This window comes from Osmerus eperlanus, chromosome 27 (genome assembly GCF_963692335.1).
Source record: "Osmerus eperlanus chromosome 27, fOsmEpe2.1, whole genome shotgun sequence".
Lineage (NCBI taxonomy): Eukaryota > Metazoa > Chordata > Actinopteri > Osmeriformes > Osmeridae > Osmerus > Osmerus eperlanus.
In genome coordinates this window covers 3,506,672-3,532,540 of record NC_085044.1, presented here as the reverse complement: position 1 = coordinate 3,532,540, position 25,869 = coordinate 3,506,672, and the positions used below count along the sequence as shown (strand labels likewise).

At 53.9% G+C, this 25,869-nt stretch overlaps 2 protein-coding genes across 2 annotated transcripts in view; both read right to left on the bottom strand.

The window, feature by feature from the left end:
- The window catches only part of LOC134013529 (serine/threonine-protein kinase TAO1-like), a 13,054-nt gene extending 1,881 nt beyond the window's left edge, over positions 1-11,173 (bottom strand). Inside the window, 15 exon segments of the mRNA XM_062453036.1 lie at positions 2-199; positions 368-511; positions 669-880; positions 1,417-1,588; positions 1,771-1,773; positions 2,425-2,503; positions 2,679-2,772; positions 2,963-3,054; positions 3,268-3,381; positions 3,528-3,624; positions 3,783-3,828; positions 4,022-4,123; positions 4,485-4,556; positions 4,691-4,956; positions 10,535-11,173. Coding sequence (XP_062309020.1) covers positions 2-199; positions 368-511; positions 669-880; positions 1,417-1,588; positions 1,771-1,773; positions 2,425-2,503; positions 2,679-2,772; positions 2,963-3,054; positions 3,268-3,381; positions 3,528-3,624; positions 3,783-3,828; positions 4,022-4,123; positions 4,485-4,556; positions 4,691-4,915 — 1,650 coding nt within the window. The 5' untranslated portion in view covers positions 4,916-4,956; positions 10,535-11,173.
- Positions 11,174-13,581: 2,408 nt separating this feature from the next.
- smg6 (SMG6 nonsense mediated mRNA decay factor) lies at positions 13,582-25,801 on the bottom strand. Its single transcript, XM_062453272.1, has 18 exons — positions 23,045-25,801; positions 22,428-22,620; positions 22,134-22,244; positions 21,237-21,343; positions 20,929-21,007; positions 20,632-20,742; positions 19,979-20,191; positions 18,770-18,831; positions 18,498-18,643; positions 18,291-18,404; positions 18,012-18,177; positions 17,639-17,858; positions 17,073-17,252; positions 16,730-16,912; positions 16,494-16,638; positions 16,085-16,356; positions 15,926-16,007; positions 13,582-15,659 (listed from the first exon to the last, which is right to left on the bottom strand). The coding sequence occupies exons 1-18, from the start codon at positions 25,576-25,578 to the stop codon at positions 15,529-15,531; spliced, it is 5,049 nt and encodes a 1,682-aa protein (XP_062309256.1). The 5' UTR covers positions 25,579-25,801; the 3' UTR covers positions 13,582-15,528.
- Positions 25,802-25,869: the final 68 nt, after the last annotated feature.

Below are 25,869 nucleotides of genomic sequence, written 5' to 3'. Positions count from 1 at the left end.
TGTCCATCTCCTGGGAGAAGCTGCTCCTCTGGCCCTCCAGCTCCTTGTCCAGCCGGAGGCGGTGCTCGTCCATCTCCCCCTTCAGCTTGTTCTCCAGGGCCATCAGCTGCTTCTGGTGCTGCCGCCGCATGCGCTTGTACCCGGACATCTGCTCCCGCAGCTCCGAGTCCTGCTCGTGCTCCTGCATCTCCCGGGTCACCTGGAGGCCCCGACGCCGAGCACACGCGCACACACGCGAGTGTGTTGTGAGAGAGGAGAAGAAACAGCGGATGTTAGGAAAAGGAGAGCATCAAGACGGGGTTTTTTTGTCGCCCAAAAAAGATAGCACATCTGTGTGTGTGTGTGTGTGTGGGGGGGGGTCTCTCACCAGCGAGGCCGTGCGGATGGTGGCGAAGTGTTCCCGGTTGCGGTAGTGCTTCCTGGGGGCGGGGGCGGGCGCGGCCTGCGGGGAGGAGGGCCGCCCCCCCCCTCCCTCCTCCCGCTCGCCGCGGTAACCCTCCTCCTCCTCCTCCTGGTTGGGAGGGAAAAACCTCACCGTCATCACCCTCACCATCACCACCACGGGGCAGCGAGGACTACGCGTCGCCTCACATACGTGTGAGCGCCTTGCTGCGCGTGTGTGTGTCTGCATAACTCTGCGTGTGTGTGTGTGTGTGTGTGTGACCCACCGGTTTGAGGTGGATGACGGAGCTGTTGGACATGACGGTGTGGTCGCCCTCCATGAGGTGCAGCTCGCTGCGGTCGTCGTGCGAGGAGGCGGCCGCCTCGTTCAGGCTGTTGACCGAGCTGCTCTGGGAGCTGGCGCTGATCGACATGCTGGGGATGGACTGGTTACTGCCCACGCTGCTGACGGTGCCCGTGTGGCCCGCGCCTGCTCCGGCTCCTACACACACACACACACACACACGCGCGCGATGGTACACACACACACACACGCAGATACACGCACACACGCGATGGTACACATACACACGCAGATACACACACGCGCAGGTATGCACAAACACTCACAGGCATGCACACACCACACAGGTAAAGACACACAGGTACACAAATATTAACATCCGCATACCTTGCACGTTAAGGATACCTTTGTTCTTTACTGAGCATGAGGAAATTGGAATGTCAACACATTTTTGGGGACATTTGAATTTGTACACACACACACACACACACACACCCCACACCTCCTCTCTGTCCTGGGTCACACACACACACACACACCTCCTCTCTGTCCTGGGTCACACACACACACACACCTCCTCTCTGTCCTGGGTCACACACACACACACTCCTCTCTATCCTGGGTCACACACACCTCCTCTCCGTCCTGGGTCACAGCCACCCACACACACACACACACACACCTCCTCTCCGTCCTGGGTCACAGCCACCCACACACACACACACACACACACACCTCCTCTCCGTCCTGGGTCTCGGCCGTGGGCCCGTTGTGAGCCTCCTGGAAGAGGATCTTCTTCATCTTGCGGTACTGCAGGTTGTCCAGCTCCCTCACGGCGTCCTTGGTCCGCAGGATCAAGTCCATCAGGACCGAGTCGGGCCGCTCGCGCTGCATGAACGCATGCTAACACAGGCCAGGGACACACAGTCAGACACCCTGGACATGCTAATGCTAACAGAACTCAGTCAGACACCCTGGACATGCTAATGCTAACAGAACTCAGTCAGACACCCTGGACATGCTAATGCTAACAGAACTCAGTCAGACACCCTGGACATGCTAATGCTAACAGAACTCAGTCAGACACCCTGGACATGCTAATGCTAACAGAACTCAGTCAGACACCACAGACATGCTAATGCTAACTGAACTCAAGTCAGACACCATAGACATGCTAATGCTATCATAGGCCAGGGACATTCGGTCACTAATACCCTGTAAATGCCACAGGGCACAACCACAAATAACATCAACAGTTGCCCCCTAAAATCGCATGAACGACCCCAAAATACTGTCATCTTCACATTATTGTGCGTGAATTGCGTCACCACTACACTTAATGACTGCCCACCAAAACCAAGCAGAGCGTGTGTATGTGTGTGTATGTAGTGTATAGGATGTGGTGTGTGACCTTCATTTGACCTTTACTTATGCAGGCAGAACACTTTAACACTTTAGATTTAAACCTCTTTTTCCAAGTGGTGCCATGGGCATTTTGGAGGGTTTTCTGTATATATTTGTGCCTGAGTGTGCCTGTGTGTGTGTGTGTGTTTTAGGAAGTGCAGGATTAGTGAGTCTAAATAGAGACTTATGAGGACAGAACTAAGAGCAAACATCAGATGAGGATTTAACACCACAGGGTTTCGCAATCGCTTATCTTCTATCTTAACACACAAACCCATTATACCCAAGATACTGTCTACCTTTATATGTGTGTGTGTGTGTGTGTGTTCTTACACTAGAAGATCATCAGAGTGTGGTCTATCCTGGGGGATTTTCTGAAGGCAAGAATCAACAAAGTTTCTAAAGTAATCCGACCTGCATAGAGAGAGAGAGAGAGAGAGAGAGAGAGAGAGAGAGTGGATGTTAGGAAAAGACAAGCATCAAGACGTTTTTGTCACAAAAAGATCACATCTGTGTGAGTGTCTGCGAGACAGTGAGTGTGTACGAGTGTGTACGAGTGAGTGAGCGAGCGAGAGTGAGGGCTACTGACCATTCGCTGAACTGCAGCGTAGGGCTCTCGTTCTGTGCTATGTGGTATAAGGCACTCATCGCATTCATGTTGAACAGCGGGGGCTTCCTCTCAGCTGCAGACACCAGAGAACAGAGACAGGGTTAGGAGAGCTGGGACCACAACACGCACACACCCCTATACACACACACACACACACCCCTATACACACACACACACATAAAACACTAGAGGTACCTCAGAGCTGACACACACACACACACACACGCGCGCACAGAATCCCGTTTCCAGTCACACACGCTTACCTAACTCTATGCAGGTGATGCCCAGGGACCAGACGTCCACCTTCCCATCATACTGGCCCTCGTCCATGGCTAGGATCACCTCTGGGGCCATCCTGCAGCGAGCGAGAGAGAGAGAGACAGAGAGAGAGAGAGAGAGAGAGAGAGAGAGAGAGAGAGAGAGAGAGAGAGAGAGAGAGACAGAGAGAGAGAGAGGGGGGGGGGGGGGAGTGTGAGGCAGGGCATGTGAGAGTAAACATACAGAAGCCAGGTATAGAAGACTGAGCCCCCCCCCCCCTCCCCCCAGGAACTGACAGCCGCCTCCTCACCAATATGGCGTCCCCACGAAAGAATTGGCGGGTGAGGCGATGGAGGCGGAGCCAAAGTCGGCCAGCTTGACCAGGCCCGGCTCAGTAAGCAGGATGTTCCCAGCTTTGATATCTCTGAGAGGGACAGACACAGAGGAGGTATATGAGGGAGATCATCCATGACATATGATGCTAGTTTTGGTAGATGCCTGGTTCTCAATGAAATATTTTCTTTGTGAAATTTGACACGTTTGGACCTGTGACCCCTAGTCCAACCTCACCTGTGGATCATGTTGTGGGAGTGAAGATAGGCCAAGCCCTGCAAAGCACCATGGGTAATGGCAGCAATCTCCACTTCCTGTAGGGGCTTTTTATGAACTGCCAAAAAGAAAGTGTAGAGAGATGTAGAGAGATAGAGAGAGATAGAGAGAGAGATAGAGGTTCCTGTGAGGATGTGTTTCCGTGTGTGTGTGTTCCTGCTAGAAGACCCATGACTTCTTCGGTGGCCTTCAGAATGGCCTCCAGAGATCCCTTACCTTCTAGAAGATCTGAGGCTGAGCCCAGACAGTACTCCATCACCAACTAGAGAGAGAGAGAGAGAGGGGGGGGGAGAGAGAGAGAGAGGTGGAGAAAGAGGGCATATGAGAGTAAGCATACAGGGGAAGGTAAGGGAACTGCATACTGTACTGGTAGCGGATATGTATATCCAAGCAACTGGATGCTGTGTTAGTGTGTGTGTGTATGTGTAGTGTGTGTGTGTGGCAGTGCGTCTTACCCATGCTGTGTGTTCGCGGAGGTAGCAGCCTTTGTACTCTATGCTGTTGGGATGTTGAATCTTCTGGAGAAACTTCACCTCCTTTATAATGTCCTGCCATTTCTGAGAGAGACAGAGGCGAGGGAGGGAGGGAGAGGAGGGAGGGGAGAACACAACTTCACTTACTGCCTTTATTTCTGTGAAGTGTTCGTAGTCCTAAAAATACTCATATGACACATTAGAAACACCAACTGTAAGTAAGTATCTACTTAGCGTGTGTGCGTGAGGGTTGTGTGTGTGTGTTTGTGTGTGTGTGGCAGCGGCGTTCTGTCTTTGCGCACTGATTATGTGTATCTGATTAAGGCTAATCTGAAATTGCGGTCACAGTGGAAGGCCAGAGCAGGGCCAGAGTGAGAGTGAGAGCCGGGAGTGACCTTGGCTATGAGACGCCCGCGAGGGTGTGTGTGTGTGTGTGTGTGGTCACCTCATTTGACTGCTTGCCGCTGTAGGACATCTTCTTGATGGCCACCACCTCGTTGGTCCGGACATCCCGCGCCTGAACGACAAGAGACATCACGCCTCAGCACGAGAACAAACAACCTCTCTCTCTGTCTCTCTCTGTCTCTCTCTCTCTGTCTCTCTCTCTCTCTCTCTCTGTCTCTCTCTCATTGTGTGTGTGTGTGCCCGTACAAAGTACACGGCTCCGAAGCTGCCATGGCGATCTCCGGAGGTCGGAGACAGCTTCTCTGGGTCGTCTTTGAAGAAGAGGTCGGCCACCTCCGGGTCCTTCAGGCTGCCCGCCCGCACCGAGGTGGGCATGATGGGAAATGTAGTCCGTTCCACAACCGGGGGCCGCTGGAAGGGGGGCGGGACTATCTGGGCGTGGGGCGGACGCCGATGTAGCAGAAGCCTCATCTGGCAGGGGGGGGGTGCAGAGGGGGCCGGAAGACTGGCACCTGGAGAGGGGGGGAGGAGAGACAGAGAGAGAGAGAGAGAGAGAGAGAGTAGAGAGAGAGAGAGAGAGAGAGAGAGAGAGAGAGAGAGAGGAGAGAGAGAGAGAGAGAGAAGAGAGAGAGAGAGAGAGAGAGAGAGAGAGATGAGAGAGAGGAGAGAGGGAGATGAGAGAGTGGATGTTAGGAAAAAGACAAGCATCAAGACGTTTTTTGTCACAAAAGATCACAAGAGAGAGAGAGAGAGAGAGAGAGAGAGATGAGAGAGAGATGAGAGAGAGAAATAACTAAATTAACTTGCAAAATGCATTTTGATCCATGGCTTCAAGTTCAAGTATTTTATTGTCAGATACACAGAACAACACAAGGTCAGACTGGGCACTGAAATTCTTAGGACAAGACAACGCAAAGCAACCTAGCATAACAGAACAAGTACACAGAACATAGATTACATCTATGATAAGCAAAAATATAGCAAACCTCCTAATATACAATAATATACAATATTCAATACAGTATACTAAACCTCTGAATACACATTAATAACCTATACTAACCTTATAAACCTATACTAACCCAAGACAAGTGAAGTAGTGCAATATTGCTGATAGTGCAACCATTAGCTGAAAGTGGACAGGTGTGTAAAGTGACTAGTGAGGAGTGTATCAGTGTCCATATCAATTGTCCATTCAGAAGCCTGATGGCCCTAGGATAGAACTGTTGTCCAGTCTGCGTGTGCGAGGACAGAATGCTTCGGTATCGCTCTGCCAGAAGGCAACAGGGTCAAAAGACTGAATGATGGGTAGTAACAGGCTTCAATCAGTATCTCAAAAAAAAAGAAGCAAACAAACATCTATTCCCCCCCCCCCCCCCCCCCATTTGATATCCCGCTTCGAGTTCTAGAGAAGTACTGTTAGCCCTGGTGGGCACTTCCTGTATGAACAGGCGTAAAGGCCCAACAGCAGAGTCGCTGTCGACTCCTCAGCGAAGCAGCTCTGTGTTCCACCTCCTCAGCACTTAGCCTGCTCTCTCAAGTCAGTGGCCGCGAAAGTATGGGAACACCAGCGGATTCATCACCCTGATTGATTTCCCCGTCCATGGTCTCCCAGCGAGCTATGACAGTGTTGGGGGGTCCCTCCTCCAGTGGACGTGTTTTAGGGGGTGGGATGGCGACTGTAATCCACCCTTCGACATGTACACTGCAGATTTTAGGTTGGTTGGGACTCGATCCATTGCGTCTCATCCGGGGGGGGGGGGGCTCTGCGACAGACCACTGATCCATGAACATGACCCCACGGGACAGGACGATGACGTGCCAATGACAGGGGCAGCGTTTATTCAAGTCCCATCATGGTGACCTGGGACTTACGGGCGACGCCATTGACATTGTGCCTTTTGTTTCAGTGACAGTTCACTGGGGGGGGGGGGGTGCATTTAGTGTCAACTGGGAGGTGACCTGCCTCCAGCACACACAGGTAGGTGACACATCTAGTGACATGAGGCACAAAGAAAGTGTGTGTGTGTATGTAGGGGGGGGGGGGGGGGGGGGGGGCCAAGGATGATCAAAGAGGCCAGTGTGAGCTTCTATTTGAGCTTCTATTGGCTCTGACAGCACACTGAATCAGCTGACTCCACACAGACCAAGACACACACACACACACCAATGACAATGAGTCATGAGACAGATCTGGGAGGGGCCTGCAGGCCAGTCTGAAGCCCCTTTTACACAGCTTGCTCAAGGCGGGAATGTTGTGCCTCTGATTTCCCTTGAAAAACAGCATGCTATCTATAAATCACACACAAGGGCGACGTCTGCATCGCCATTGTTCGGTTCGGTGTGAAGAAACCAAGCCGGCTTGATGATAGGTCTTCTTTACGGGAATATTCCGGAACCTCTGCTTAAATAGGATAAATATATACTGAGATAACTGCCATGTCAGTCTGCCTGCCGGCTCGCTTCACAAACACAGACACTCACTGAAACCTCCCAGATATGCCAGGTATCCTAGTCTGCACGCACACAGAAGAATGTACACAAACAATAGAGGCCCGTTCTTCTTGGTCAACCCCGCGGGGGGAAGACGGACCCCCCGCTCGCCTCACACCTCCGGCTCCCCCCCCACGTCTGCAACGCCATCCCAACGGCACCTTCCAAGTGACAAGCGGATGAAGACGCAGGCAGGCAGGCAGACGTCTTCGTCACCCGTCGCCGCACGGCAAGCCTCCGCCTCTCGAGTCTACTCGCTCCAGGAAGTGGCTGTGCGCGACAGACACGGGAGGAACGCCTCGTGCTGCGGTTACGGCGCCAGCGTGTCTGACGGCGCTTGTCCACCGCTGTCTGTGTCTGGGACTGACACACGGGGGGGGGGGGGTGTCAGTGATTTCTCAACCAGACAGAACCAGCCCGCCACCACCAAACCCGCAACTCACGCTCGGCCACGCCAAGAGACAGGAGGGGAAATCCTGTGGGCCAGAATGTCAACACGGCAGCCGAATCTGTACGTGACCCGTGGGGCGGAGAGAGGGGGGAGAGAGAGTGAAGGGAAGAGTGGGGAGGGAGAGAGAGATAGGGGGTGAAAGGGGGGACTAAGAGGATTTGCTCCACCCCCTACAGTGTATCACACAAAGCTTCCATTAACTCCTCTCTCCGCTGGAACAGAGCCAGAGTCGGACTCTCTCCGCGCTCACAGCCTTGGACCATGCCAGGGTGTTCCAGAGGCAAGACGGAGAGGGATGAGAGAGAGCGAGGGAAGGAATAGGACGGAGAGGGACAGAGATTGGGAGGGGCTCTAGGTAATGACAGGGGAAACGCAAACTGACTACCACACCGAGTATCACTGTGAGAAGAGATAGAGAGGAGTTAAGCCAGCAATTTACACCATTTAGTCCGTTCAAAGCCCAAATTAACCCCCCCCCCCCCACAAAAGAAAACCTGGTAATCTTCAGGCCTGCTGCTAAAAATAGGCCTCCAGCATGGTGGTGAGGAGGCTGAATCTGCCGGCTTTAGACCAGGGCTGGGTGTCCCTTCTCTGGGCAAAGGTTTAAGACTGGGACCCGGATGCAAATGCCCTGGCTCTCAGTAACTAACCTAGGCCTAGTCTCTCCTGTCATAGTCTTGCCTCAACTGCTGCTATGCTGCTTCAGGTAGACACAGTCCTATAACATATAGGCCTATGTGTAATGGGCTATAACACAACTGATTATACAATTTCCCCCAAATAAACAACAATATGTAGCACAGCACAATGGTAGAGCATTCGACAGCAGATCAAGAGTCTGAAGGTTCAAATCCCCCCTCGCACATTTTTTTATACATGAAAGAACCTGCTAAATAAATACCATCCTATAACTGCTTATTGAGCAAGAACGCACTTAAGCAACTGAAATAATCAGTCGGTAGATCAGTTAGGCTGTAGTGGTGCTTGTGGTTCTTATGGCGGTCGTCCATGAGGCCTTTAGACCCAAGCAGGGAGGCCTTAGCCCTGATCCTTGATCCTTTTTTTCTGGGAGACGCTTTAAACACATTAAGCGGAGGCTAGGCCTTGAGCCTTGCTTGACACATCACACACACACACTCTGGGACAATAGAGTCATTCTCTGCCCTTAGGAGACCATTGCTGCTGTCTCTGAAGCGGTGAGTACCTTCAGCCTGGCAGGGTGTGCGAGTGGATGCGAGGCATCTCAGCCACACGGGGAGTCAGGTGGCTGAGCGGTGAGGGAGTCGGGCTAGTAATCTGAAGGTTGCCAGTTTGATTCCCAGCCGTGCCAAATGACATTGTGTCCTTGGGCAAGGCACTTCACCCTACTTGCTTCGGGGGGAATGTCCCTGTACTTACTGTAAGTCGCTCTGGATAAGAGCGTCTGCTAAATGACTAAAATGTAAACGTATGCAGCGCTGTCTTGCTGTGCACATGTTGGTGTTGTGGTTGGGTCAGTGGACTGAAGGACAGAGGAGCAGGAAAGATTTGTGCTTCCATTTCACTTTGCTCAGTCACAGAGCTTCGTGTCGGCAATGCCGTCTGCTTATTTGAAGATCTTGCAGTTATATTGCATAATGTTTTTTTATTTATTTAACTTTGCGTGGGACCAGACTGAGTCATACTTCTGATGGGAGGAGACGGTTTCAAGGTGATAGGACAAGGACCTCCCAGTCCTCAAAGTGAAGCCTACAGTTAGTATTAGTTTTGCAACTACCAGAGTAACATTTGGCTGTTTGGAACATTTTAAGATGTCTTGAATAAACCTGTCTTGTTAGACAGCCAAAGATCTAATCAGCTGACTTGACACCTCTTGTCCTGTGCAAAAAAATTACATTGCATCAACAATTAAATATATTATTGGTCGTCCTTTTACAGTCTGTTACCATGCCTTGTCTGACGACATACATTGGAAACAACAGAATGCGGATGTGTTGTTGAAGGGTTATGTCGCTTATAAGACAAAGCATGCTTACTAACAGTGTTATAACAAGAGCAACAAATCGATCGACAGATAGAACATGTTCTGTTTCGACGGAACATGTGAGAAAGTAGCGAACAAGCCTGGCTTGCTCGAGAAGCTTACTGACTGACTGTTACGCAATGTCAACAAGGAATGCGACTCACGTCACACACACAACCAGTGCAGTTTTTATTTAATGAAAGCTAAAGTACAAATTCAAGGCAGGCTTTAACACATTGGATCAGGGCTTTTAATCAATATGTTAGTCCGCCTTCTGGCTATCTTTGCACACTTAATTCCAATGGTGGCTCTTATCTATGCTTGTGCTAGTCAGTGGATAACAACAACCAGAGATAGGCAAGGGGAGTGCCACCGGGAATTAGTTTATGCCACAAGCGGCATAAACATGTACTGGTAAACAAGCTAACCAAACCATGTTAAAGTGCTACATCTAGATAAATGTATCAGCATTCTGATGACGGATTGCGTATAGTTCAAACCAAAAATACGTTAACATTTAGCTGCACTCGAGCAGTCACACTGTCCCTGCTGCAGAGTCCCCGCCATGTAGCAAACCAGCTAGCCTAACAGTATCTTAATAGACTTGATTAGATTTGAGCGAATCGGCAAGCTAATTTGTTGGAAAAAAGTGATAACTAGGTACAAGTTCAGTACTACACATTTATAGCCAGATTACTAAATAACTAGGCAACTCGCCACATAAATAACGCCCGAAGTCCACTTGACAGCTCAGCCAAGTCACTGACAGTGACAGCTAGACTAGCTAGCTAACGTTGACAAGCTAGTTAGCAGCTCACTCGATGTTGTGACAATACATTGCCACCTGATAGTATTAAACTAACTATCACCCAACAACTAGTTTTAGTTAATTCGACTACCTAGCGAGCTACGGACAAGCTGGCACTTAATGTTAGCTGGCATAACGACAACGTCAGCACAATGAGGGCGTCAATTTCTCTGCACAGCTTGCTTGCTAGCTTCGTTAGCTAACGTCAACTAGCTAGATAGAAAGCGGAGTGCTGTTCTCTAGAGAGAAGTTTGCATGTTGTGATTGTGCAAAGTGTGGTTCGGTTGGGACTATCAATTCAAATGATCAATGGCGTGGATAACAGCGGACACTTACCTGTCAAAAAGACGAGTAGGGAGATCTAGGCCAACAGTGGCAGCGAGAAGACCAACGAAGGAGAGTCACTCTGTCAGTGTCTGTCAGTGCTGTCAGGGCAGGGCGCATCCAACACCGGCGGGGAACATTTGAGTGTAAGCTGAGATTTAATCGAGCTAGCTTGCAAGCTAACGTTATCTGCATAAACGTCCAAGTTGGATTTATTCCCCGGCTCTGTTGCTTACACAATGCTGTCGCCCAAAAAAACAAAGGGTCTGGGTACGCACAATCGAAGAATTGACCTGCTGCAGTTCAAAAAAACTAACTAGTGTGCTCGCAAGCTAGCTAGCTTCCCAGTAGTTAGACTAGCTAGCTTACAAGCAAGTTCCCTCTCCTCCCAGCCAGCCAGGCAGTTCTAAAGATGGCGACGGGGATACTTCATCTCCCCACCACTGTGTGTGAATCACGGGGCTAAATCTCAGACAGAACTTTTCAGTGGTAGACACATTTACTGTAAGTCTGAACACTCGTTTGCCGCCCGTGGTCCCCTATACATTTGCAATATGTTGTTGTCTCTGTTTACACCTGTGCGCTAAGGTTCCCTCCTCCTCCTGTGCCATCATCCAACCTCCGCAATCTTGATTCACCACCAAAGCGGTGATCGGTAGGCGTGGGGGCGGCACGGCCAAACTGCTGCCTGGAACGGTGACCGGGGACAAAAAAAACGATAAGATTGATAGTTGGACTGCAATTTATTTTTACAGCAGTTTACATTTCCGAATGATCCTCTCACTGTAACGACATGGGCGCGCGTGCATGTCCAGGCCTGCTGAGCTCATTAACTGATTAATAATCTAAATTTGGGCTTTACCACAAACAACCTCTTTCACCAACAAATACATAATACGGTAGTCACATATCATGTGAAGATTTTACGACTAGGCCCATAGGTTTGCTCATGGGGATGGATACAATGCCTCCTATCAAAGGTGTGCTGTTGACCTTGAAAGGTCTGAGGCAACTAGGTGAGAAAAGCACGCTTAAGTCAAAAAGAGAGAGAGCTCAACTTTTTCATCTGGAAGACTTGAAAAATACAAGAGTTTTATGCCTACTGGTCATTAATGCAGTGTGATCAAAGTTCACTGTTTCTAGCTAAGATTACCTTTAGGGTAGATGCCACCCACAGCAAAGCTTAGGACGCCTGCACTCTGCAGGTCAGTGTTACATCAAGAGGAAAAACTAGTCTAAGGCACTGCAAAACCAATTAAAACCCCTGTCATTTAGTTGCAAAGAATCTGACAAACAACAACAAATGATACTGTCCAACATTACAAGTAGCTCTCCAGTCTTTCTATCTCATTGCATCATGGGCCCTGTTCAGTGAATTGTTCTGCTTCAACATGCATTTGCTGTCAAAACTTTGGGTGATCTTGATTTATCTTACCAAGTAGAATTGCACTGTCACAAACTAGGATCAGATTAATTTGTGTGCCAACTGTGAGTCAAATGTAACACACTTCATCTACACTGCAATACCCATGTAATTAGTCGATGTAATGGACCCAGGTCTGGTGCCTACAGTGCGTAGAGCTAATATGGGTCCACCTTCATGAAACCATGAAATGAGTTCCCACTGAATGAACCTTTTTAAATTGGCTTGATATCCATTACTGCTCGCAAATGGGTTGGTATGAAATCATAAAATCATTAGGCCCATCTGTCCTGTGGATGCCTGTCTACAATGTTGCCATGTGATTCCTCTAAATGGGTGTTTGAGTCAGAAAGTCTTACTGCTTTAGAACTGGAAGCTCCATGACGTTCAGAAGGTGCATGTGTTCAAATTCCTCTCTTACGCACACACACACACCCACACACACACTACTCTAATGTTACATTAGGCTTCCATGGTATGCAATGGTGTTTGTTTAGAGTTATTGACATAACCTGCTGTACAGTGAAAAGGCCCTGACTGTGCAGAAAGCCCGGTTTTGACATTCTTTGTTCTAAGGTTCTTGACAAACAGCTATTGAGTGACTGATTCACCACCTGACAGTGACACACCAGTGTTTCCCAACAGCTGACTGATGTGGAGAACAGGCTCTGCATCATTTTGGATTGTAATGTCCCGTACATCTCAAGCACTGAATCTTGATTCATGTCACACAGAAATCTGAATGAAATGAGGTTCATCATCTGAGATCATAAACTGTGCGAGGCAAAGGAAACACACACCAGGGATTGGCTCGCAGCACTGTAGAGGTTAAATATGGGCATTCCATAACAGACTGCAGGCTGGGAAACCAATCATCTTGCAGATCCGGTCCTTCCAGTGTTTTGATTGGCTGATGGCAGCCTGGTTGTCCTGACGATGGGAATTAGGACTTGCTTGTGTGGTCTGTATCTAGGCGCGAGGGAAGCATCCTGGAGAAGCAGACTGCACAACCAGGTTCCTCTCTTTCTCTCCCTCCCTCTCTCTGTTTACATTTTCAAAATGCGGCACGCTGCATATTGGATCCTGCGGTGTAGTACGGATTAACAGTGGAAGTTGCCCTGGCCTTGCCCTATCCTTGTCCCTGGTTTTATCTCCAGGCATTTCCCCTTCTGCTGCCCAGGGCTGGACTCCTCTCCCTGGGGACACAGGTTGCAGTTGACCCCCCCACCCCCCACCACGGCAGAGTGCGGCTTCTCTTTAGCTTCCTGCCACAAGAGGGAGCGCGATGCAAAGGAATCCACGATGAATTTGCATTATCATCAAGACTGAGGATAATAGAATGGGCATTCTGTGCAGGGTTTGGCAGATAAATGGTAATGACTAATGTTATTTAGCAGATGACATTACCCAATGCCAAGTACAGAGAGAGGTTGGAACTGGTGAGCTATATGCTGCTGTATGCTCCATCACTGAGCTATACCCGTCCCCAAATATGAATAATAGTACATGTCCATAATAAAGACAATAAAGATCAGACAAACTACACAGGCAACATGGCACAGCTTAAAATTGTTCCATTTAAAAAGCGTGCGCCAATTGGAACGCTCAAAACAATGAAACCATATCTAGCTGTGAATGAAATTAAAAGGATTTATTGAAGAAACCGACAGAGAACAGTTCACAACAGCGTGATAACACATGCATGTTGATTTGCCTAGCCTGGGTGTTGTCGCCATATAAAAACACACAGCGGCACTGAAATGGCACGGCAAACATCAGGTCAGGTGACGACCTTGCAGAACTGGTGATCCGTGAAGGATAAACACACCACAACGATGCAGATGTTCTCATTCAGAAATAGCTCCAATGCACTGCAACTTGACTGAAAGCTGGGACGTTACGTAAGCAGGTACAGTTTACATGCGAGTCATTTACAGAACTGTTGACAGAAACGAGTTCCCTAACCCAAGTTTTGGAACCTCATCAGAAGCACTTGGCGAAATCATGCTGTGCAGGAGGTGGGGCGAAGAAAACACGTTGTCACTTTTACTGGTGCATAAATACAGGAGTCGGAGGCCAATGGATGCCACACAACATTGTCAAGCTGTGACAGAAAACATAGTGATGGTATGTGTGCATGTTGACATGGTATAATAGAGAAATGAATCCTTCCTTTGTAAATATTTGACCGGCACGCACACTGCACGGAAGGATTCGGCTGTACGTATGACGTCAAGGATACCAAGCAACAAAGTGATAAACGGAGAAATCAGGGTTTAAATGCACAAATGAAATGATACGGCTAAAATAATGTGATGATATTCAAATGAAACGAAAGTAATTGGAGGGATAACAAAAGGGAACACCATAATAACCTGTGTCGTCTCTGGATCAGTGAGCTTCTGTGTTTAGCGGTAGCCTATGTGGTTTCAGGCGCGTCGATGTCGATTCAAGAATGTTACCAGGAACTAGCCTGACAAGTCATCAGGAAACCCCCACAAACATGTCTTCTGGCAGGTTATCTGAGACGAGGAGGTGAATCAGACTTGTTGATGGCTTGGCTGGAATGAGCAGCTCCACAGACAACAGTGAACTTACACAGATAAGAGCCCACCACTACAGCAACACTCAAACAAGCATTACCAATGTACAAATGATAAAGAAAAACTGCAAACTATTTTTTTTGTTGTCTTTGAATTTTTCCACATACACCAACTTGGTAATGACCCCGTAGGTCAACGTCAAGCTGGGGCAACAACTCCAAGTGGGCAGTTGCACCTGGCGTTGAAACCACTTCCTGGGTCAGCAGGAAATGACCCTAACACTTCCTGGTCAGTACAGAATTGGAACCTGACCATGGAAGGGGTTCTACATAAAGAGCAGGGGTGGCTTTCAGTGTCCCTACCCCAAACAACATCTTCCTGCCCTGACTGGCACATTACCCCCCTCTCTCTCTTCATTGTTAAGAGCCCTAGCGGTTAGCTAGACTCTCAGACATATGTTACCTCTCTAGAGGGAATGGCCTCTTTAAATCTCCTCTTAACCTCTCTTCCTTAAAGCCTTCAGCTCCCTCGCTCCCTCCCTCCATAGCTGTGTCTTGTTGTGACAGAAACACGGCTGTCCTTACAAACTGACACTGCAGGCTTGCACGCTGTACCGGACGACCCAGTATTACAACACTCAACAACTCTCTCCTCTCTGCCGGGCCCTGAATTTCTAACTCTCTCGTCTCCCCGTCTCAATAAGATGCTCGCTGGCCTACACACACTCTCACACACACACACACCTCGCTACGGAGAGGGGAGGGGGGGGGGGAGAGAAAGCTCATCTCAGAAAACGACTCGGAATCCTTTTCGCGTTTCAAACACACCAAAACGCCTTTTTAGTGTCATTTTGTTCGGGTGTTTTTTTCTTCTTCCCCCAAAAAAGGCATTTTATATCCCTCTCCCCCGTCCCCCTCTCTCTCTCCTCCTCCTCTTCCTCCCCCTTCTGCGTTAGTGTGTTCCTCCACTTCGTGGTTGAGTGGGCCAGCGGTTTTTCAGCGGTTTGGGTTCCCTGGGGGGGGCTGGAGACTGGCCCCGGGTCAGCCCACCTTGGCCCAGCTGAGGAAAGCCGGGATGTCCCTGACGGGGACGTTGCGGGTCAGAGCTTTGACGCGCAGGTTGCGGTCGTCTGTGAGGAGGACCACCTCCCTTCTCAAACGCACCGGCCCATCTGAGAGAGGGAGGAGAGGGACAGAGAGGGAGGGCGAGAGAGAGAGAGTAGGGAGGGAAGGAGGGAGAGAGAGAGCGGAAGGGAGAGAGGGAAGGAGGGAGAGAGAGGGAAGGAGGGGGGGAGAGAGAGAGGGGAAGGGAGAGAGAGAGAGAGGGCGAGAGAGAGAGGGAAGGAGGGCGAGAGAGAGAGAGAGAGAGAGAGACGTTAGAACAAACAGGGTTATCAATATCACTAACATGCACCGTGTCTGTGTGTGTGCCACATACTCCTCTGTGCTGGCATGAAGTCCTTGGCCTTGTCTTTGCAGTAGTGGAGACAGCAGGACAGGATCACGTCGTCATTGTTCCCCTGTGACGCGAGAGGGCGACCAATCAGCACCGGATCAACACACACACCTACACACACACACACACACACCTACACACCTGCTGCCCCGAGGTGTCCTCGCTGCGGAAGGCGATGGAGTCCAGCTGGCTGCCCCGGCTGGTCAGGGCTCGGAGGCGGGGCTCCCTGGCCTCGAAGCCTCGCTCCAGGAAGGCCACCGCCAGCCTGGCCTTGTCCTGCACGGCCCGGGCGTGGGCCGCGCTCGGCCCCCCGGGGTTGCCGCGGTGACCGCCGCCGCCCCCTCCCCTGCCCCCCGCGGGCCCTGGCCCCCCACTCTCCTGGCCCTTAGCCAGGCCGTCCAACTCTGTGATCACTTGGAGACACACACACACACACACACACACATTAAGGTGACTCAGCTAGGAATTGTACGACCAGGATGGCGATTCTCAACACACGCACACAATCTCACACGCCTCTCTCAAACGCTGGACACACAGTCTCTCTCACCTATGAGAGGCACCACCAGTATGTACGTGCTGGACAGCAGCAGGGCCTTCAGGCCCGCCAGGTGGTCGACGAAGGCGTTGGTGTCAGGGACCAGGAAGACGGGACACACCTCCATCTCCAGCTGGCCGCGCGGCCGCAGCGCCTCCTGGGGGAGTGACCAGACACACGACCACGTCAAGACCACGCAGGTCCAACTAGATGCCTCCGAACAGGCGCGCGCGCGTGCGTGCGCGTACCTGGATCTTGTCCCGGCGTCTCTGCTGCTGGGCCAGCTTGCTGGTGAGCGCGTGGCGCCGAGCCCTCAGCTCGCGGATGTCGTCCTCGCTCGCCCCGCCGTCCTCGCCGTCCCGCTCACCCTCCTCCTCTTCCTCTTCCTCCTCCTCCGACGACTCCTCCTCCTCCACGATAACGTCGTCGCTCTGCGGACGGAGACGGCGCCGGGTTTAAACCTCGCGGTGGAAGGAGGAGGGTGATGGGGGGGGGAGGAGGAGAGGGAGGAGAGCAGGAAGGTGAAGGTAGGAGAGGAGGAGGAGCAAGAAGGAGAGAGAGAGGAGGGGGGTAGGGGGCGGGACTACCCACCTCCCTCTCCGTCTGAGAGTCCTGGCGGCTCCTGGCGTGGGCCGCACGGGGGGGCGGGGGCGAGGTTGCCGTGGAGACGTATTTGCCTCCCTTGAAGGCCAGGAGGGGCTCTTCCTGTCCGCACAGCGCCTCCAGGAAGTACTTCAGCACCGTCACTCTCTTACAGTCAGCCGCTATCACCTGCAGACACAGAGAGAGACAGAGAGAGAGAGACAGAGAGAGAGAGACACAGAGAGGGAGCGTGGGGGGGAGGGAAGAGAGGAACAAACAACCAAAAAAAGAGTAAGAAAACAAATAAAGGAGGAAGAGATGCGTTTCTTCAGAAGAAAGGTCTGTTCGCACCACAACTCGGCGCTTCGGCCTTGGTGTTGCCATGGAAATAACACGGATTCACCACACACCACCGTAACCCCAGGCCCTGCCCCCCTAACATACAACCTCCATCATACCTACAGACACTTTCAGCCTTCCAGCAAGCAGACAGGACACAACTGAGGGAAAAACTCTCTCCCTCCCTCTCTCTCTCTCTCTCTCTCAAACAGACATGGTCTCTCGCCCCCTCTCACCGTGTCGGCGTGGCGGTCGATGTAGCAGGGCTCCTGGGGCGCGGCCAGCAGGGGCACGAACCCGGCCAGCAGGCGGTCCTCCTCCAGCAGCAGCAGGCGCAGGTCCTCGTCGCCCTCGCTGCCGTCCCCGTCCGCCTTGTACAGCGGCGCCTCCCCGTGGCCCACCCGCGCCAGCGCGTTGCACAGGTGAGCCAGGCACCGCCACACGTCCGGGCTGCCGCTGGGGGGGGGGGGGGGGGGGGGGTCACTGTGTGTGTGTTTCTGAAAGAGTCTGAGTACGTGTGTGTGTGTGAGAGAGGGAGAGAGACACAGAGGGAGAGAGAAAATAGACAGAGTGACACAGAGAGAGAGAGGCCAGAGAGAGCGCACTCACTCAATACTGCAGGGCGGCGGGTTCCACAGGTCAGGGTGTCCCAGCATCCAATCAGACCACACCTTGATGCTGGGCAGCAGGTCTCTCAGGTCCGCCGGAAAGGCCGACACCCTCACCATGCCCTCCAGCTCCTCCCCTTCCCCCCCCTCCTCCGCCATGACGGGCTCTGGGAGACAGGTGGCAGGGACAGAGAGGGTAAGTATGCGCATGTGTGTGTGTGTGTGTGTGTGTGCTTGAGAGCCAGTGTGTATGTATGTGTGAGAGTGTGTGTGTGTGTACCTGCAGGAGTCTCTCTCAGCAGCTCCGTGCAGCGCTGGACCAGCAGTCCAAACATGGCCAGACCCAGAGCTACGGTCTGCTCCTGCAACACCGACCTCACCTCCCCATCCTCGTCTGAGAAACACACACACACAGCTGCTCTTAGGACCTGCCCTGCAACGACCACACCAAGGCATCCTGTTGTGTGTGTGTGTGCGTGCGTGTCACCTCGGCTCTGGGCGTTGTGGATGGTGAACATGTTGATGGTGATGATCTGCAGGGTGCGCGTGCTGCCCAGCGGGGAGGGGCTGTGCTGGAGAAGAGCCCGGAACTCCTGGAGCACGCGGCCGGCCACCTCGGGGAAGGACTCCATGCTGGAACACACACACACACACGTGAACACACACACACACACACACAGCCCCCACACCCAGTGTCGGGTCACGGCGGCCCCTGAGGGGAGCGGGCGCCCGGTGAGACGGTGTGCTGGGAACGCTCACCCTACTTTGGTGAAGAGCTTCCCGTGCGTGTACAGGAGGCTCAGGATGAAGCGCTTGTTGAGCTGGAGGGAGAGAGGGAGAGGAGAGAGAGGGTGGGGGGGGTGAAGAGGGGGACGTAGAGGAGACAGAGGGGAGGGAGGACATTATGAGCATCGTCAAAAACAAGCGCGAGAGGAGAGAGACGCGAAAGAGTGAGAAGAGAGAGACCGAGAGAGGGGGAAGGAAAGTAGAGGGTTAAAAACGGTCTCTCTCTCTCTCGAACCCTCCTCACCCCAACACTACCTAGAGGTGAAAGACAAAAGTGATGTGATGTGTTTCTTGGAATCCATCGATTCAGCCCCGAGGACATCTACCGAGAAGCGACCTGATTGGAACCTCTCTGACGCAAACGCACAAAGGAGCGACGCATGGCGCGCCTAAGAGGACATTGTGTGTGCGTGTGTGTTTACAGCGGGCGCGTCGCCATAGAGACGGCGATGACGGGCGAGGGGCGGCCCACAATGCCCCCGTCCGCTGTGGAGGCTGAGTCACAGGGCCGTTTCACTTCGTCTACGAGAGAGGGAGCGTGCGGAAGGACCTCTCACAAGGTCCACACTCGTGAAATGGAGCGGAGGCCTAAACCGCCCTCAGAAACCGGAAGAGACAGAACGGCCCGGAAAGACGAGTGCAGGAGAATGTCTGCCTTTGGCATCTTAGAAAAGGCCTTCTGGACACGCACTCGTCCAGAAACGACCCTGTGGACCGCAAAGTCCCTCGAAACACCTTTTCTTACGAGTCAGTCCTGTTTGCTCAATTGTCGCTCATGTTTAACCAGTGGAGGCCTTATCCTACCTACACCAGCTGCTGATTGGAGGAGGGAAGGGAAAGAGAGAGAGAGAAGGGACAGAAAGAGAGAGAGGCGGAACGGAGAGAGAGCGAGAGAGAGAGAGAGAGGGAGGTGAGCGGAGCGTGTGGGAGGCTGGGACGTGTCCAAGGTCGCGAGTGTGCGTGTGCGTGCGTTCTCCGCGCTCCTGTGTGATAAAAGCATGTGCACGCCCACGCTCTTTACCCGCACCTGTGGAACAGCGCGGGCGTGATGCTGTGTCAACAGGGTGCGCTGAAGTCTCAAAGAGAGCGACACACCTACACACACACGTCTGAGCTGACACTATGTAAAAGGGGCATGTGTGTGTGTGTGTGTGTGTAGGTGTGCGTGTGTGTGGTACTCACGTCGCTGGCGCTGAGGCAGCCCAGCTCCCCGTCCTGCTCAGAGTCCCTGCTGGACTCGCTGCCCCCGCCGTGCCGTGCCCCCACCGGCCCGCTGGGACGGACCCAGGTCTCCACCCGGGCCCCCTCTTCCCCGCGCCCGCCGGCCCCCCGCACCGCCGGGCCCCTGGAGCCCCCTTCCGACTCCTGGCGTCGGCGACGCTCCAGCTGGTCGGCCTGGATGCGGGGGGAGGAGGGGGGGAGGAAAGGGGGGAGAAGAGAGAGGAGAAGAGAGAGGCGGGGAGAGATTGACTTGTACATGAGCGTCAAAATGTCAGGGGAGCAAGACTGGGAAAGACACAGCGACACGAGCTCATGAATAATGTGATTAGACGATAATGGTGTGTGTGTGTGTGTGTGTGTCAGGCCTTATGTCTGGCCTTGTGAAACAGGTGTGTGGGCGTGCGTCAGGTCTGCGTGGATGAGGGGGCGGAGGGGGAGGCCTTAGCTAGGCCCATTTGCTCATGGATTTACGTCGGCCGGAGCTCGAATCGTAAATACACCTGACATGCTTAATGAAGACTCGGGGTATGAGGAGGGGGTGTGTCTGACCTGACTCCTCAATAAGGAGTGCTTGTGTGTGTGTGTGTGTGTCGGTGTGTGTGTGTGTGTCTGACCTTGCGTTTGGCCTCCTCAAACAGGCTCATTAGACTCTCCTTGGCAGTGAGGATGGGGTTGGAGACAGCCAGACTCCGCATGTAGTAATACACCGCATCCAGCTTTCTCTTCTGAAACACACACACACACACACACACACGAGCAAGTCATATACAAGTTGGACACACACACACACCAATACTCCCCTTCTCCCTTCCTCCCATTTCTCCATCCATCCATCCCTCTCCTTTCTCTTCACCCATCCCTCAACCTCTTACCATCCCTCCCCGATGTCCGTCCCCCCCCCCCCCCCTCACCGTGTAGACAGCGAGCAGGGCCAGCTGGTTGTAGGGGCGTCCGTTCTTCGGGGCGATCTGCTGGGCCTTCAGGTACCAGCTGATGGAGAGAAAACCGTCTTAGCAGGGGAAGCCCGACATCAACAGCAGCAAAACAACTTTTGATGGTGGCCATTGAAACAGGGATGGGAATAGGCATAGTCCAGGGGCAGGCAGGTAGGTAGATATAGGGTTAGGTGTAGATAGGTATGTTAGGTGTAGATAGGTATTAGAGGTAGGTATGTTAGGTGTAGATAGGCATTAGAGGTAGGTCGGTATGTATGTGGTACCTCCGGGCCTTGCCGTAGTTGGCAGAGTCGCTGGCTTGCTCTCGGTATCGTGCGATGTCTCCCTGGCAGATCATACAGCGCTGGGCGCTGATCAGAGCATACTTCACCTGGGAAACACACACAGTCAGATGACCCTCCACTCCAGCACACACACACACTTTCCCCAATGTCACAAGCTAAACCAGAACCAGGCAGGGCTCGAAATGAATGGGGTCCTTTAAGTTACAGTACTAAGGTTTCCCAATTTGAACTGAAAAGGCCTCATTCTTCGTGGGCTCTGTCTTGTTCAGACGAAGAATTTTATGATTGTGTGTGTGTAGCTTTTAAACACACAACCGTGTTTTGTTGCAGGCACGAATACATAATCATTTTCGGATACTCATCTTTCATTCATTATTTTACAGTGATCATAATGTGTTATACGTTTCATCTATACACCAGTCTTTTACACTGAGAACACAGGGGGAACAGATTTCCCTGGAGGCCTGAGGAAAGTGTAGCCCCCCCCCTGTATATTACAGTCTGGCCATTTATAAAGCAACTTTTTTTTAAGCAAATTTTTTTTGTAAACATTTGTAAAACCTTTTGAAACCTTTTTCCCCAAAACATTTTGAAACTTTTTTACTACAGCCACACCAATAATTGTGTTGGCCCCACCATAAAACAAGCAAGACAATTGTGTATTAACAAATTCAGACATTGATTTGAGCCCCACGACTGTATGGATTACTTAAATAGCGTTGCAAATAACCTAGACCTAGATGTCAGAATGTCAAAAACACAAGAATTGACATGTTGGGACGGGTCAAGTTCAATTTGGGACGGTTCATTTTGCACTCCGGGACGGCCCTGGGACAGGGAGGGAAAACAGTTAGCCCTGGAAGCAGGCATTCCTACCGTTTTGCGGAGCGGGCGGGCTCGGATGGCCATGCCGTCCATGTAGTCCTCCAGCTTGAACTGGAACGCCGCCTGCAGCTTCTGCAGCAGCGTGTCGAAGAACAGCGCCCCCTACACGCCAGGAGGAACACGTGTCAACTCCACCCTCAGCCAAACACAACGCCCCCGGTCCCACCTGACACAGCAGGACTTACAAAGCTGATACATGTGTCGTTAACCTCAGGGTTCTTCCTCGTGTGACTGCAGTGTGTGTGTGTGTGTGTGTGTGTGTGTGTGTGTGCGGTGTGTGTGTACCTCATCCAGCAGGGTGAGCAGCATGGTGCGGATGTGTGGGCCGGCGTCGGCGGCGGGCTCTTTGAGCAGCTGGCGGAAGTGTTCGATGACCTGGTAGAACACGTTCTTCCACAGCGCCTGGTCCAGGTTCTGCGAGTCAGAGAACTCGATGTCCGTCAGGATGACGCGCTCGTACAGCGTCAGCAGGTCGGCTCTGGAACGGACACACACACACACGGGAAAGACCATCAGTTCTGTGCCAACACATTTCTATATCCTCTATTTACAAAGGCCACATTCCAATAGAGATGTCTTGTCGTTCTCCAGACTCCAACAATGCGGCGCTAACAGCCTCAAACCGCTACATGCTATTGTAGGTGGAAGGATGACAAATGCAGGAAACAGCACAGGCCTGAGTTTACCATGCCTCTTTCTCCTTCGCTACATCCTTCCGGCCCTCCTTTCTATCCCCTCACTCCCTTTCTATCAGAAGCATCTATCCCTCCATCCATCTCTCCCTTCCTATCAGAAGTCCCTCCCTCCCCCCCCTCCCTCCCCCCACTCCTTCCTTCCTTCCCTCCCTCCCCCCCCCCCCCCTTCCCTCCCTCCCTCCCTCCATCCATCCCCCCCTGCCTCACCTGAGTTGAGCCATGCGGTCCAGTCCGTCGGGGCTCAGCCTGTCTCTGGAGAGCAGGTTGCTGAGCTGCAGCTCCTGGGAGTCGGCGGCCCTCAGCAGCTTCCCCAGCTCCCCCCTGGCCTGCTGCTCGGCCTCCTCCGGGGTCAAGCCCCCCCCGGGGCCTGCCTGGGGGTACCCGGGGCCGCGGTACCCCGCGTAGAACTGCCCCATCCCCGGGGATGGGTACATGCCGTTGGTGGGCGGGGTCTGGTAGGGGGACATGGGGTAGGGGTATGGGTAGCGAGGGTTGGAGGGCGCGTTGCCGGCGGTGACGGGGTAGCAGTAAGGGTTGTCCGAGTTCTGGAACTTGTAGTAGGCCAGGGCCGCGGCCTGCTGAGACTGGAAGTGCTCCCCCTGGCGGACGGGAGGGCTTCCCGCCGCCTCGTCGTCCGTATCCAGGAAGTGGAGGGGCCCGTATCCGCCGGCGGTCTGCAGGTACATGGGCTGCTGGAGGCCCGGGTGCTGCGGGTGCTGGCTGCGGGCGAGAGCAGGTTTCTGGTCGGGGTTGTTGGGGTCCCAGAGTCGTCTGGTCCCGCCCCCTCTCCCCCCCCTGCCGCGGCCTAGGCCCGCCCCACCCCGGGTTCCTCCAAACAGAAGAAGCCTGGGCCCGGGCTCTGGCGAATGGGAGAGGTTGGTGTGCGCCGGCAGGATGAGGATGCCCCTCCCTCGGCCCCGGGGGGCCGAGCCCTGCCTGCGACGCAGCGGGTCCTCGCCGTGGACCGAGGTGACCTGGGATGTGCCTGCCTGTTTTTCCAAAGGCATTCGGAGTATTCCTCCTCCTCTCCCTCCTCCTCCTCCTCCTCTCTGTCCTCTCCCTCTGTTCTCATTCTCCCTCCTCCTTTCTGGGCTCCAGTCCTCCTCTCCGTCTCTCCTCTTCCTCCTGTGATCATCCGCCCGGTCGCCCGTCTCGCTCTCGTCCATCGAGTCGGTGGACGACATCTCCGCGGGGGGCCTCCTCCTGCTCTGCAGCTGACCCCCCCCTCCTCCCCCTCCTCCTCCTCCTCCCCCTCCCCCTCCTCCTCTCCCCCGGCCGTCCGGCCCTGCTTCGCCCCGGTCCCTGCGGCCCAGGCCCAGGCGTTCCCGGCGGGCGCGGCCCTCTCCGCCACCCTGTCCCGCCGGCCCGTCCAGGCTGGTGCCGCTGCTGGCCGAGCTGGTGCTGTACTTGCGGTTGCGGGGGCGGCGGATGTCCGACTTGGAGTAGCGTTTGGAGGAGGCGGACGTGGCCTCGCTGGAGTCGGCTTTGCCCTGCTCGCTTCCCTCCACCGCCCTCTCCCCGGTCCGGTTTCGGCCCATCCGGGGCTCTTCGTCCCGGGCCTGGTTCCCCCTCTGGCCCCCTCTGTCCCTGGGCTTCTCCAGACCCTTCGCTGGGGGGGCCTCCCTGGAGTAGCCCCTGCCCTCCCTCTTTCGGCCCGCCTCCTCGGAGCCCTTCGCGTCCCTCTCGTTCTCCGTCGCGCCCCGCTCAGGCTTCCCTCCCCCGCCCCCCCCTCCTCCTCCTCCTTCCGCCCGGCCTCTCCTGGAGTCCAGATTCCCCTCCTTCTCTCCTCTTTTCCTCCGGTTCCCCCTCTCTCGTTTCTTTTCCTCCGGCCTATCCGCTCCCTCTTTCTCTCCTCTTCCCACTCCTCCTCCCCCAGCTCTACTTCTCATACCCTCGCCACTGGCCTTTCTCCCACGGTCTCCTCCTTCCTCGCTCTCTTCCTTCTCCCCCTCCTCTCCTCTCACATTGAGCGTTTCCACCCTGCTTGTGATGTCGCCCACAGCCGTGTCTGCAGAAACATCCGGGGCCTTCCCCGCCTCTCTCCCCCCCGGCCGCCTATTTGAATCGCTTCCTCTCCCACTTTTCTTCTTCTCCTCCCTCGCTTTCCCCTCTCTTCCGTTCCCTCCGTCCTTCGCGGAGTCTCTCCGCCCCTCTCTCTCTCCGCCCTCTCTCCTTGGGGCCGGGTCTTTCTTCCCCTCTCTCTCTCCTCCCTCTCTCCTTGGGGGGGCCGGGTCTTTCTTCCCCTCTCTCTCTCCTCCCTCTCTCCTTGAGGCCGGGTCTTTCTTCCCCTCTCTCTCTCCTCCCTCTCTCCTTGGGGGGGCCGGGTCTTTCTTCCCCTCCATCTCCATCTCTGCCTCCCTCGGGGTGGCTGGCTCCCTCCTGGCGCCCTCCCTAGAAGGGGGAGGTTTGTCCTGCTCCTTGCCCGCTCCGTGCTCCTTCCCCTGGGTGCTTCTCCGGCTCCCTGGCTGATAGATCTCCCGGTCCGGCTTGCGGGTCCTCCGGGCAGGTTTGGGCGAGGTGGAGGCGGCGCCGACGGGTTCAGGGTGGTGCCTGTCGTTCCGACTCTTCTCCTTTCCCCTCCCGCCCTCCTTGGCGGACGGCGGCCAGCCCGCGGAGCCCTTCCCGCCAGTGGCGTCGTCTCCGGGGCCGTTCGTTTCGGACGCGCGGGCCTCCCCGTAATCCGGGCCCGTCCCCCTGCCTCCGTCGCCCTCTTCTCCGTCCTTCCCCATCCCTCCGTCCATGCAGACGCGTCTCTCCGGGGCTGGCTCGGGGGGCGCCTGGCGCTCCTCCCGAGGGGACCTCACGGGCTCTTCTGGGTCGGGGGTCAGCGGCGCGGCGAGGTCGGCGTCCGTCTCCTCGCTGTTGGGAGGGCGGTGGGCGTGGCCCGCCCCGGCCTGGTAGCGCTGCAGGGTCGGACGCTTGCAGTCATGGTCGCTCTGCTGTCGCTGACCAGGATCCTGCTCCTCTGCTGGGGAGAGAGGGAACGAGACAGGCGAGAGAGAGAGACACAGAGAGAGAGAGAGAGACAGACA

Excerpts from the sequence above, each read along its gene's own strand:
- smg6 (XM_062453272.1), bottom strand. The coding sequence starts at position 25,578 with ATGGACGGAGGGATGGGGAAGGACGGAGAAGAGGGCGACGGAGGCAGG. Across the intron at positions 21,008-21,236 it reads AACTACGGCAAGGCCCGGAG|CTGGTACCTGAAGGCCCAGC; the intron begins GTACCACATACA and ends TCTCTCCATCAG. Across the intron at positions 18,644-18,769 it reads AAGCTCTTCACCAAAGTAGG|CATGGAGTCCTTCCCCGAGG; the intron begins GTGAGCGTTCCC and ends TGTGTGTTCCAG.